At 47.9% G+C, this 12,036-nt stretch overlaps 2 protein-coding genes across 3 annotated transcripts; both read left to right on the top strand.

Moving 5' to 3' along the window:
* The first annotated feature begins 852 nt into the window (after nt 1-852).
* CLDN19 (claudin 19) lies at nt 853-5,634 on the top strand. The gene is made up of 5 exons (XM_026722977.2): nt 853-1,129; nt 2,950-3,114; nt 4,293-4,377; nt 5,011-5,166; nt 5,547-5,634. Exons 1-5 carry the CDS (start codon nt 907-909, stop codon nt 5,581-5,583), a joined length of 666 nt encoding a protein of 221 aa, XP_026578762.1. The 5' UTR covers nt 853-906; the 3' UTR covers nt 5,584-5,634.
* Nucleotides 5,635-7,796: 2,162 nt separating this feature from the next.
* LOC113451605 (claudin-16) lies at nt 7,797-11,670 on the top strand. 2 transcript variants are annotated; one of them, XM_087915199.1, is made up of 6 exons: nt 7,797-8,017; nt 8,770-8,893; nt 9,013-9,115; nt 9,864-10,028; nt 10,291-10,485; nt 11,400-11,670. In XM_087915199.1, exons 2-6 carry the CDS (start codon nt 8,780-8,782, stop codon nt 11,486-11,488), a joined length of 666 nt encoding a protein of 221 aa, XP_087771325.1. In that variant the 5' UTR covers nt 7,797-8,017; nt 8,770-8,779; the 3' UTR covers nt 11,489-11,670. The 2 variants fall into 2 exon arrangements, with proteins under 2 accessions (XP_087771325.1, XP_087771326.1); XM_087915200.1 differs by lacking the exon at nt 10,291-10,485 and having other exon boundaries at nt 7,803-8,017.
* The last annotated feature ends 366 nt before the right edge of the window (nt 11,671-12,036 follow it).

Below are 12,036 nucleotides of genomic sequence, written 5' to 3'. Positions count from 1 at the left end.
CACAAAATTAGGCGTTGGGTGTCAAGAAGAAATGTTGCCCCATCCAAGAAATAAAGGCAGAATTTAGACCTCAAAATTTGGAGAACGGGCAGGAATGACAAAACTAACTAAGTATATATTGTGTATTTATAATATTGCATTCATTATAGTATAGTTGTGGTATGATATTGTACACACACAGACACATATATAGTATATACACAATAGAAGTTGTATTGCACGTACACACACAGCGCGCACCTCTGGGTCTGCTGCTGGTCTCTCATCCTGGTGAGAGTCCGGCTCCCATACTCCCAGGGGGCTTCCCAAGGACATCCAAACGCTCCTGTTTTCCAGGCTGCTGCTCCCCATCCACCTCACCTCCCATTTTCCCGGGGGCGCTTCCCAAGCTCATCCAAACACTCCTGTTTTCTGGATTGCAGGTCAGCGCCCACCTCCCGGTAGCCTACATCTCTCCCATTCTCCTGGGGGAGGGGGGGTGTCTTCCGGAGCTCATCCAAACGCTCCTGTTTTCTGGGCTGCCGCTCAGAGCCCACCTCTGGCTTTCCTGATGGTCTCCCATCCTGGCAACAGTCCAGCTCCCATTCTGGGGGGAACGGGACACTTCCCGAGTGCATCCAAACGCTCCTATTTTCTGATCTACCACCCAGCCCCCGCCTCAGCGCCTATTCTCCTGGAAGGGGGGTCTTTCTCCCCGTGGGGGTGGGGCGGGGCGCTTCCCGAGCGCATCCAAACGCTCCCGCTCAGCGCCCACCTCTGCCCGGCTCTCCCGGTGGTCTCCCCCCCTGGCGCCTGTCCAGCTGCCCCGCCCGGAGAAGGAGGAGGAGGAAGAGGAGGGTGAGGCTTGGGGCTCCACCCGCGGCCAGGCGCAGAGCCGACCGTCCCGGAGCCGGCCAGTGGGGCTCGATGGCCAGCGCGGGGCTGCAGCTGACCGGCTACTTCCTCGCCCTGGCCGGCTGGGTGGGCGCCATCTGCGCTTCGGCGCTGCCCCAGTGGAAGCACAGCTCCTACGCCGGGGATGCCATCATCACGGCCGTGGGGCTCTACGAGGGGCTCTGGATGAGCTGCGCCGCGCAGAGCACCGGGCAGGTCCAGTGCAAGCTCCACGAGTCGCTCCTCTCGCTGGACGGTGCGGGCGGGCGCGCGCGCGGGACCCACGCGGGACCAGCCAGATACAAAGGGGACGGGGGTTGGGGTATACCGGAGACACGGGAGGAGCGGGGGAAGGGGAGGGAAGGTCTCCGGCTTTGCCCGGACGGGGCAGTTCTACTTTTTGGGGGTGGGGAGGGGGTGGGAGGGGGAGCCGGGTCGTGGGAACGGACCCACGCGCGTTGCAAAAGGCACCTGTGGCTCGAGACGGGGGCGGGAGGGGCAGATCTCTGGCTTTTCCCGGACGGTCTTCGGTCTTTCTTTCTTTCTTTCTTTCTTTCTTTCTTTCTCTTCCTTCCTTCCTTCCCTTCCTTTCCCTCCCTCCATCCTTCCCTTCCCTTTCTCCCTTCCCTTCCTTCCCTTCACTTCCCTTTCTCCTTTCCCTTCCTTTCCCTCCTTCCCTTCCCTCCTTCCTTCCTTCCTTCCTTCCTTCCTTCCTTCCTTCCTTCCTTCTTTCTTTCTTTCTCTATCTATCTATCTATCTATCTATCCATCCATCTATCTAATATCTATCTATCTAATATCTATCTATCTATCTATCTATTTCTATCTATCTATCTATATCTATCTATCTATCTATCTATCCTTCCATCCATCCATCCATCCATCCATCGATCTCTATCTATCTATCTATTTATCTATCTATCTATCCATCCATCTATCTAATATATATCTAACTAATATCTATCTATCTATCTATTTCTATCTATCTTTATCTATCTATCTATCTATCTATCCATCCATCCATCCATCCATCCATCCATCCATCCATCCATCCATCCATCCATCTATCTATCTATCTATCTATCTATCTATCTATCTATCTATCTAATATCTATCCATCTTCCTTCCAAAAAAATTTCTACGTGGATTCCGTCCCGGTGGCCGGCTGGGAGGGCAGGGAGTGGCGTGGAAAAGGAATGCCGTGGGTGTGGATGAGGGGCGTGGATGGCTGCTCCGAGCCTTTGCCAAAAGAAACGGGGCGGTTTGGGGAGGAGGTTTGGAGGTCTCTCTCTCTCTCTCTCTCTCTCTCTCTCTCTCTCCTGGTTTGGCTTCCAGATTTTTTTGGGGGGGTCAGGGAAATCAATCCATCGGTCAGAATAGAGCTGGAGGGGACCTCGGAGGTCTTCTAGACTAACCCCCTCCGCTCATGCAGGAGACCCCAGACATTTTAATTAATCAGGATAGAGCTGGAAGGGGCTTAGTCCAACCCCCTGCTGATCTGGTCTTCTGTTCTTTTGGATAGATTTGGGGATTTTTTTTCGAATAACTCCCGGCGTGGGTGTCTTTAAAATTCACCAAAATAATCCTTTAAAAACTGGACTGTGGGGGAGACTTGTTTATTTCTATTTTATTTCTTTACCAAATTTATATACCTCCCGTCACCTTGGCATACGTAGTTTAGGGCCGTTATTCACACTTACGACCGTTGCAGCCGACTTATGACAGTTGCGGCATTCCAGGGCTCCCGTGATCCGTTTTGCGACCTCCTGAGAAAGTCAACTGGGAAAGTGGGGGGGGTTCGCTTAACAACCTTGCATGAGTCACTTAAGGACTGCAGGGATTCGATGGACAACTGCAGCCAGGCTCGCTTAACAACCTTGCGTGACTCACTTAAGGACTGCAGGGATTCAGTGGACAACTGCAGCCCTCCCCAAAAAAGGGGGTGGGCGGGAAGCTCGCTTTACAACCTGCCTCGCTTAGCAATGGAAATTTTGTGGTTGTAAGGCGAGGACCGCCCATAGGGACTCTTGCCGCTTTGCGCTCTGCGCGTGACCCAATGGTTGCCTTGCCTTGCAGTTCACATCCAAACGTCTCGGGCCCTGATGGTGGTCTCCATCCTCCTGGGCTTCGTGGGGACGGTGGTCAGCGTGGTTGGCATGAAGTGTACGAAGGTGGCGGACCAGAACCCCGTGGCTAAAAGCTGGATCGCGGTTTTAGGCGGCGTCTTTTTCCTGCTGGCTGGTAAGGAAAAATGGGGAAGAGCTTCCGCCCCCCCCCCCGCAAAAAAGATACCCAGCCTGAAAATTAATTGGAGGAAGAAATAAAGACGGGAAATGAAAGAGAGAGAGAGAAAGAGGGGGAAAGAAGGGAAGAAGAAAAAGGAAAAAGGGAGGGAGGGAAGAAAGGAGAAGGAACAGGAAAGAAGGGGGGAAAAGGAGGGAGCGGAATGGAAAGGAAGGGAGGAAAGGAGAAGGAACAGGGAAGGGGGGAGAGAAAAGGAGGAGAAGGAAAGGAAGAAGGAAAGGTAGAGAAGGAGGGAAGGAAGGAAGGAAGGAAGGAAGAGGAAGTGAGGAATATAGCAAGGGAAGGGAAGGAAGAAGAGGGAGGGGGAAGAGGCAGGAAAGGAAAAAAACAGAATATGTTGATCTCGTGTTTCTACTCCCCGCTGGTCAAGGGCCAAAATAAAGATATTATGGAATTCTGTGAAGGAGGGAGGGCCGGTGGCCACGTCCTGGTCAGGGGTGAGGGTGAAACAGGGAACAAAATTCCTCTTGTGGGAGTGTTTGGAGGAATTGTGCTGCTGGAAGGAGAGGGAGGGAGGAACGGACGGAGGGAGGGAGGGAGAGAAGGAAGGAAGGAAGGAAGGAAGGAAGGAAGGAAGGAAGGAAGGAAGGAAGGAAAGGGAAGATGGAAATGTAAGAAGAAAAGAGGAAGGAAGGAAGAACAAAGAAAGAAAGCTAAGTAAAACATGCCATAAAAAAAGGAAAAGAATAAAAGAGGAAGGAAGGAAGGAAGCGAAAGAAGTGAAGGGAGGAAGGAAGGAACGAAGAAAAGGAACGAAGGAAGGAAGAACAAATAAAGGTAAGTAAAACATGCCAAAAAAAGAAAAAGAATAAAAGAGCAGGAAAGAAAGAAAGAAGGAAGGAAGGAAGGAAGGAAGGAAGGAAGGAAGGAAGGAAGGAAGGAAGGAAGTGAAGGGAGGAAGGGGAAGAAAGAAGAACAAAGGAACAAAAGAAGGAGAGAAAGCAGGAGGAAGGGAGGAAGAAATATGGAAGTGGGCGCTGAGCTGTAAAATGGGGCAAAACTCTCTTAATAAATGTTTCACTTAGCAACGTCAAGTTTGGCCATAACTAGAAGACTACCTGTCATTTCCCCCTGGCTGACCCTATTTATTTATGTATTCGTTTTCTCTCTTTCAGGGCTGTGCACAGCCGGGGCCGTTTCGTGGTACGCATCCCGGGTGACCCACGACTTTTTCAACCCCAGCACCCCCTTGAATGCCAAGTGAGTAGGGGAGTCCCCTTGAGGTCATCCATCCGGATCACATGTCCCACCCGTCTCCCAAATTTCGAATTTCAGCGCCCCAGGTTTCTTTTTTAAAAAAATTAAAATACCGCCAAGACAAAAAATAAATTGATTTTTTCTCCATCTCAAAACACTCTTTAAAAATCATATTTTCCGGAAAGTTAAACGAATCTGAAAAACGACGGGGGGATTTCGAAGGCTGGTTTGGAAAAACCCAGCCAAAAAGCCACCATTTCACTCCCCTGAGTAGAGCCTCCATCGTCAAGAGCGGGTTAGCTCTGCTGTGGTAGGAAGGAAGGAAGGAAGGAAAGGAGGGAGGGAAGGAAGGAAGAAAGGAAAAAGAATAGCAGAATAATAGAATAATAGAGTTTGAAGGGATCTTTGGAGGTTTCTAGTCCAACCCCCGGCCTAGGCAGGATAACCCTACACCCCTTCAGACAATGGGTTATCCAACATCTTTTTAAAAACCTTCCAGTGTTGGAGCATTCACAGCTACTGGAGTCAAGTCAAACACGCCATCCAAATCCGCCTGGGATAACTAACCAGCATTGGTTAAGGATCCCGGTTAGAACCTGGTTCCGTTCTTCTTAACGACATTTGGCTTTCTTCCAGGTACGAATTCGGACCGGCTCTCTTTGTGGGCTGGTCGGCGGCCAGTTTGCTGATCCTGGGGGGCAGCTTCCTGGCCTGCTCCTGCCCCAAACCGGAAGACAGGAGGGGGCAGCAATATTACCGACAATCGCAACCTCCGACAACCGCCACGAGAGAGTACGTCTAAGCTTCCCTTCGGTTTGGATCTCTTCCGGGTGACGAGACTGGAGAAACGTGTGCCGTTCTCGACGCTGGGTGGGGGGTCAGGCTAGATGGCCTCTGGGGTCGCCCTTCCCATTCTACAAAATCTCAGGGTTGCTTTTTTGTTTTTGGCATAGGAGGGAGGGAGGGAGGGAGGGGGGCGGCCTCCCCAATTCATACACTCCTCTTTTTTAAAAATAAAATAAAAATAAATTGCAGCGTGGGGTGTCCCCAAAATGAAAATCTCCCACGCACGGCCGGACAAACACACACACACACACACACAAACACACAAACACACAGCTTTCCTTGCATTGATAGTTGTTTGTTTGTTGTTGTTTTTTTCCCCTTTTCAGACTCCCCGTCAAAAGAGATAATCACCAATGTGTATAGACACCTTCCGACATGGGAAGCCCAAAGGAGGCTTGAAATAATTTTTTTTTTTTTTTTAAATGATAAGAATAATGATAATAATAGTCCAGTTTTCCAACATTCAGGCCGTCTCGTTTGGGGAAAGCGAAAGGAAGAAAAGAAAACGCCCCATTTGGGTAGAATTAAAGCCGCTTTTTAACATTATTATTGCTGTTATTATTGGTAATTTTTTTTGGCGCCTGGTTCTGCTTTTGACAAGATGATGTTCTCCCGTTTTGTAAAATAAATCAGTACATAAATTCTTGTATTCTGTTTGCTTTGTGCTACATTAGGGTCCCCTCGTTGAACAGTGGGGGTCGGACTAGATGACCTCCGAGGTCCCTTCCAGCTCTATTCTGATTGATTGATTGATTAACATAACATAAGCTCACTTGCTTGAGCAGGGGGTCGGACTAGATGACCTCCGAGGTCCCTTCCAGCTCTATTCTGATTGATTGATTGATTGATTGACATAATATAAACTCACTTGCTTGAGCAGGGGGTCAGACTAGATGACCTCCGGGGTCCCTTCCAAGTCCGTTATTCTATTTCAGTAGCAGAAACCCCTGAATCAGCAATTCCGGCTCTTCAAAGTTGATTGTTCAATTCAACCTCCTTTTTTTTCTTAATTTTTGGGGGGGAGAAATGGGGAGGGAACCAGACACACTTACGGGAAAGACTCATTAATCTAATTAATCTAATTTTTCTGCACAAATTGATGCTGCGAAGGAAACAGCTGGTGTGGAATGTCCTCCGGCGGCTATTTTTCGGCATCCAGCTGGGATTTTGCCGAGTTTTTCCTCTCCGAAAGGGGGGAAAAAAAGGGGGTGGGGAAATTCTGCAAGAGTGAAGCTCAGATTTTCGGTTTGGTATCTCCAAAGCTGTTCTTGCGCACGGAAGCGTCATAATGCAGAACTTTTAAATGGGGAAAAAAGGGATGGAAATATTCGCAATCGGCCGATGGATATTGTTTGGAGGCCCTCTTCCAAGATACAGGCGGTCCTCGACTTACCACAGTCCGTTTAGTGACCGGTCAAAGTTGCAACGGCACTGGAAAAAAAAGTGACTTGGGACCACGTCTCACACTTACGACCGTTGCGGCATTCCCCCTGTGGTCACGTGATCCAAATTCAGACGCTTGGTGTGCGACTCCTGTTTACGGTGGTTGCGGTGTCCCTGGGGGCCCCGTTTTGTGACCTTCTGACAAGCAAAGTCACTAAACAAGTTGCAGGCTGAGGACATTTGTATTGATTTAGCCTTTTCTCTTTTTCATTCTAATTTTTAATAGTGGGAAGGAAGGAAGGAAGGAAGGAAGGAAGGAAGGAAGGAAGGAAGGAGAGAGATAGAAGGGGAGGGTGGAAAAGGAAGGAAGGGGAAGGAGGGAGGGAGGAAAGAGAAAGGAAGGAAGGAAAGAGAAAAGAAGGAAGGAGGGAGATAGATGGGGAGAGTAGAAAAGGAAGAAAGGAAGGGTAAAGATGGAGGTTGGAAGGTAGGAAAAATGAAGGAGGAAGGAAGGAAAGAGAAAAGGAAAGAAGGAGATTTTGGGGAGGGTAGAAAAGGAAGGGAAGGAAGGGAAAGGAGGGAGGAAAGAGAGGAAGGAAGGAAAGAAAAGGAAGAAAGGAAATAGAAGGGGAGGGTAGAAAAAGAAGGGGAAGGAGGGAGGGCAGAAGGAAAGGAAAATGAAAGGGGGAGGAGGGAGGGAGGGAGGATGGAAAGAGAAAGGAAGGAAGGAAAGAGGGAGGAAGGAGGGTAGAAGGAAGGAGAGAAGGAAGGAAGGAGAGAGGGAAGGGAATGAGAGAGTAGAAGAAGGAAGGAGAGAAGGGAAGGGAAGGGAAGGGGAGAGTAAGGAAGGAAGGAAGCAAGGAAGCAAAGAAGGAAAAAGATTTGCAGCCAATCACACATTTGCTCTTCAATATCCTCCACCTTTTTTCTTTTCTTTTGGAGACAAATTAACTGGAATTATTAATAAACACACACACCCGCTTTCGCCTTCAAAGAATGACAGCTGGAACAACCACCGAGCTGAGTTTTTGGTTTTTTTTTTAACCTTCCCCGCCAGGTTTTTGAAGATGTCGACGGGCCCCCTTGGTGCTCCCTGACCCATAAGGCTTTTAATTGCCAGAAAGCCGTCACCCGTCAAACCCCAAAGCTGGACCGACATTAAAAAAGCAACGTTTAACCCTCCCCATTCGAATCATGCTCGATCACGGGAGAAGGGAGTGGATTTGTGAAATAAAGGCTGGTTTATTTTATTATTTTTTTTCCAGCCTGTTTTTCCTGGCTCAGATCTTACTCCTGACTCATAAAATATTGCATTTGATTGACCCCCCAAGTTGGTGGGGGCATGGTCTCCAGGTAGCTTTGCCTTCACAAACCAGAGCGCCTTCTTGGACCATCCCGTCCATCCATTGTCCAGGTAAAATTCCATTTTTCAGCAGGAAAAAATCCATTTTTCATCACGTAAAATTCTTCGGCAGGTAAAATAGATAGATAGATAGATAGATAGATAGATAGATAGATAGATAGATAGATAGATAGATAGAGAAAGAAAGAAAGAAAGAAAGAAAGAAAGAAAGAAAGAAAGAAAGAAAGAAAGAAAGAAAGAAGGAGGGGAAGGGAAGGGAAGGGAAGGAGGGAAGGGAAGGGAAGGGGAAGGAAGGAAGGGAAGGGAAGGGAGAAAGGGAAGGAAGGAAGGAAAGAAGGAAGGAAGAAAAAGGAAGGGAAGGAAGGAAGGAAGAGAAAGAAAGAAAGAAAGAAAGAAAGAAAGGAGGGAGGGAGAGAGGAAGGAAGGAAGGATAGATACTAGAATGCTATTTTAATATATATATAATCTTATTTTTATTTTTAGTTGGTTTTGGCTTTTTAATTCTTGTTTCAAAATTCCTTTAGTAATTTATTCCTTCCTTCCTTCCTTCCTTCCTTCCTTCCTTCCTTCCTTCCTTCCTTCCTTCCTTCCTTCCTTCTTTTTCTTTCTTCTTTCTTCTTTCTTTGTTTCCTTCTTTCTCTTTCTTCCTTTCTTTCTTTCTCTCTCTCTCTATCTTTCTTTCTTTTTCTCTTTTTTTACCGGCACCTATTCCTCAGCCGTAGGGGGGAGGGGGGGAGGAGAGAAGAGAAAGAAATGACGTCTTTTTAAAAACCCAATGAAAGCTTTATTCTGGTTTCCTCCAGTCCTGCAAAAATGGCAGCCCCTTTGCAACTGGTGTGCTTCTTCGTGGCTCTGCTTTCCACTCTGTTTCTGGGTGCAGCGACCTGGTCGGATTGCTGGATCGTGAACGCTGATGATAGCTTGGAGGTCAGTGGCAGAAAAACGTCGTCACAACTGAATCGCGAGAACGCCGGCCGAGCCCGTCGTATCTTCCAACGGACATAAAGCCGAGGACTACCTCCAGTCATAGGGCTTTTCTTTCGTAGGTCAGCCACAAGTGCCAAGGACTCTGGAGGAAATGCGTCACTAATGTCCAAGACGGCATTAAGACCTGTGACCAGTACGATTCCATTTTGGCTGAGCATCCCAGTAAGTGGTTTAATTCATCCCATTTAATTTGATTCAATTTAATTCCATTTAGAACAATTTTGTCAACACGGGCCGGCAGCAGCGTTTCGGCCATTCAGCCAAATATTTTATCCCGTATGTTCCTCTTGGCTTCTAGGGGCTCACTAAGAAAGGATTTTTCCAAATGACCCTCAGGGCATTTAGAGTATTTCCTATATTATTATTATTATTATTATTATTATTATTATTAACACGCTCTGATGCTAAGGAGTTCGACTCCCCCTCCCCACCTGAAAAGAAATCTCTTCCAAAGGCAAAACACAAGCAGAGGAGTTTTAGTTTCAGTTTCAGTTTTACTTTCACAGCACCAAGCAGCTTTAGTACAGAACAGTTGAGCTAAGCCACACCCAGGCTCCTAGCTGTCTCCTTGCTCACACCGCAAATACTGTTTCAGTTTCCAAACAGCCTTCCACTCTCTCACACACCGATAAGACGCTAGCCAGACGAATAATGATGGTTGCTGGGAGGCAGAGGCAGAATTCCCCTCCTTGCTTAATTTTCCTCCCCCAAAACTAAGCCCCGCTACCTAGTTTCGTAGTGAAGCTTGTTATCGATAGATGACCTTCAAGGTCCCTTCCCACTCTGTTATTCCGTATGAAAGTGTCTCTTGCCTGAGTAGGGGTATTGGGATAGATGACCTCCGGGGTCCCCTTCCCCTTCTGTTTTTTTTTTTTTTTCTGTTATTTCTCTTAACTCCCTTCCCTTGCAGTGAAAATTGTGGTGACGAGGGCATTGTTGATCACTTCCGACCTGCTTTCGGGCTGCGCCCTGGTGCTTTTGGTGAGCGGCCTGGACTGCATCAAAGGCTTCCTGGACGAGCCGCGGATGAAGCGGAAGATGCACTCGGCGGCTGGATTGGCACTCGGGACCGGAGGTAAGAGATCTCGGGGGCTGGTCTTGGTTTGACGAGCGCGCCACCATTTTCGGGCCACATGCCGACAGGTTTGCTCCTAATAACTCCTCTGAGGTGTTTTTGAAGCTCGACGTCCAAGCTCACGATTTAATGAGGGCGACTACCGGAACCCTGACAGACATTTAGGAAGAAATGTTGTCGTTTCTAAAATGTTGAGATTTGGGAGAGGTTTTGGCTCAAATAATGACGGTCCTTTTTTTTTCCCCTTGACCAACCTGCCCAGGTGTACTGGGATTGGTGGGCTCCCTCTGGTACGCCGTAAATGCGTACATGGAAAAGGCTGCCCACGTGCCCCACAATGTCTTTTTGGACGCCCACCAAGACTTTGGATGGTCGTGTTGGCTAGGATTGATCGGCTCGGCGGGAAACCTGGCGGCCTGCATTCTCCTGTCGTGCTGCCTCCATTGTTCCTCTCCAGGTCAGTGAAATGGGTACACAGACGATTCTCAACGCGTGCTGAGGTCTTCCTTCACGTTGAGCCACGCTTCCCCATTAGGGACCTTCTAGAAGATCTAGCCAACTTCCAAGCAGAGCAATGCGTTGCTATTTATGAATTCATCGATCGATAGGTTCATTCATTGATTATGGCCGCTCTGTTCTGCAAGACTGGAGAAAATTCGTGTCTGTTCGATAGATGCTCTGAGGCAAACGCGTGGATGTTCGCTTAGCCCTCAGTGAGAACTCATCCTGTCCATCATCCTGGCCTACCTTACAAGGATGTTGTGAGGTTTCCAACACCAGAAAAATATTCCACAGCCTCAATGCATCTGTTTCTCTGAGCCAGGATAAGCTTTATTTTAAGAGTTAGAGGGGCCATAATTCTCAACTTCCTAAACATTTAGCATTATTTTAGTATAAGTACCGGAATGCTGGCTGGGGAATTCTGGGAGTTGAAGTCCATATGTGCCAACTGGGGAATTCTGGGAGTTGAAGTCCCCCCCTCTGAAATTTGCCTCATTTGAGAAACAGCACCCTAAAAAGAGTTTCCTAGTCTCCTTGAGCTATGGATTAATCGATTAATTTGTATTTATCCAACTGTTTTATCCATCTCGCAGAGTAGATCCCCCTGGTGTTCCTCTGCGTTTCCCAAACGCAGGCAAAATCTTTCTTATTTTATCTCCTTTTCAAAACACGGCAGCCAGGGGAGGGTTAAATAAACCACCATATAACCCCCCGTAGTCCGGATGCGGTCGAGGGAAGGAACGCCGACGGTTTGAGACCAGCTGCCCAAAAATCCATTCAAAATAAAACCCGTTTTGGTGGGGTGCCAGCCCAGCTGTTAACCTTCACATCCCGTTGCAAACTGAACTTTGCTTCCCGGTCGTTAAACAGGAGCTGACCTGGGCAGGAAATCCCGAGGTGTCCGCACCGCTTTGCAGAGATCTACTCCCAAGATGTACGCGGTGGCTTCTCGGGTCTGAGGTGGAAACCGGCGTTCGGAGATCCCATCTCTCACATCTTTGGGGAAGCCCACAGAAGATGTGTCAACTCGTAAAGCATCCCTGGCTTGCTTTTGAGTTGCCATAAGAAGGATGGTGGGGGGGGCGGGGGAGATCGGATGGAGCAGGCTGACAATGCTCGGATTAAAGATCTCATTGGTGCATCCTTGTCTCCATCCTGAGCGACTCATTGGCTGATAAAGTAAAAAGGAACGTGTCTTCCACTTCTCTCTTTCCGCTCACTTTCTCCTTGCTGCGCACAACCTAATCAATCTCACACACCATTATCAATCAATCATATAGAATTGAGCTGGAAGGGATAGGTAGGTAGGCAGGTAGATCTAGCTAGATGATAGATAGATAGATAGATAGATAGATAGATAGATAGATAGATAGATAGATAGATAGATAGATAGATAGATAGATAGATAGATAGATAGATAGATAGATAGATAGATAGATAGATAGATAGATAGATAGATAGATAGATAGATAGATGATAGACAGACAGACAGAAAGACAGAGATAGA

The sequence above is a fragment of the Pseudonaja textilis genome, chromosome 18 (assembly GCF_049901715.1).
Source record: "Pseudonaja textilis isolate UNSWEBS1 chromosome 18, rPseTex1.2, whole genome shotgun sequence".
NCBI lineage: Eukaryota > Metazoa > Chordata > Lepidosauria > Squamata > Elapidae > Pseudonaja > Pseudonaja textilis.
The sequence above is the reverse complement of the archived record's forward strand: the minus strand, read 5'-3'. Positions and strand labels throughout refer to the sequence as shown.

Excerpts from the sequence above, each read along its gene's own strand:
- CLDN19 (XM_026722977.2), top strand. The coding sequence starts at position 907 with ATGGCCAGCGCGGGGCTGCAGCTGACCGGCTACTTCCTCGCCCTGGCC. Across the intron at positions 3,115-4,292 it reads CGTCTTTTTCCTGCTGGCTG|GGCTGTGCACAGCCGGGGCC; the intron begins GTAAGGAAAAAT and ends TCTCTCTTTCAG. Across the intron at positions 4,378-5,010 it reads AGCACCCCCTTGAATGCCAA|GTACGAATTCGGACCGGCTC; the intron begins GTGAGTAGGGGA and ends GCTTTCTTCCAG.
- LOC113451605 (XM_087915199.1), top strand. The coding sequence starts at position 8,780 with ATGGCAGCCCCTTTGCAACTGGTGTGCTTCTTCGTGGCTCTGCTTTCC. Across the intron at positions 9,116-9,863 it reads CATTTTGGCTGAGCATCCCA|TGAAAATTGTGGTGACGAGG; the intron begins GTAAGTGGTTTA and ends CTTCCCTTGCAG. Across the intron at positions 10,029-10,290 it reads ATTGGCACTCGGGACCGGAG|GTGTACTGGGATTGGTGGGC; the intron begins GTAAGAGATCTC and ends CAACCTGCCCAG.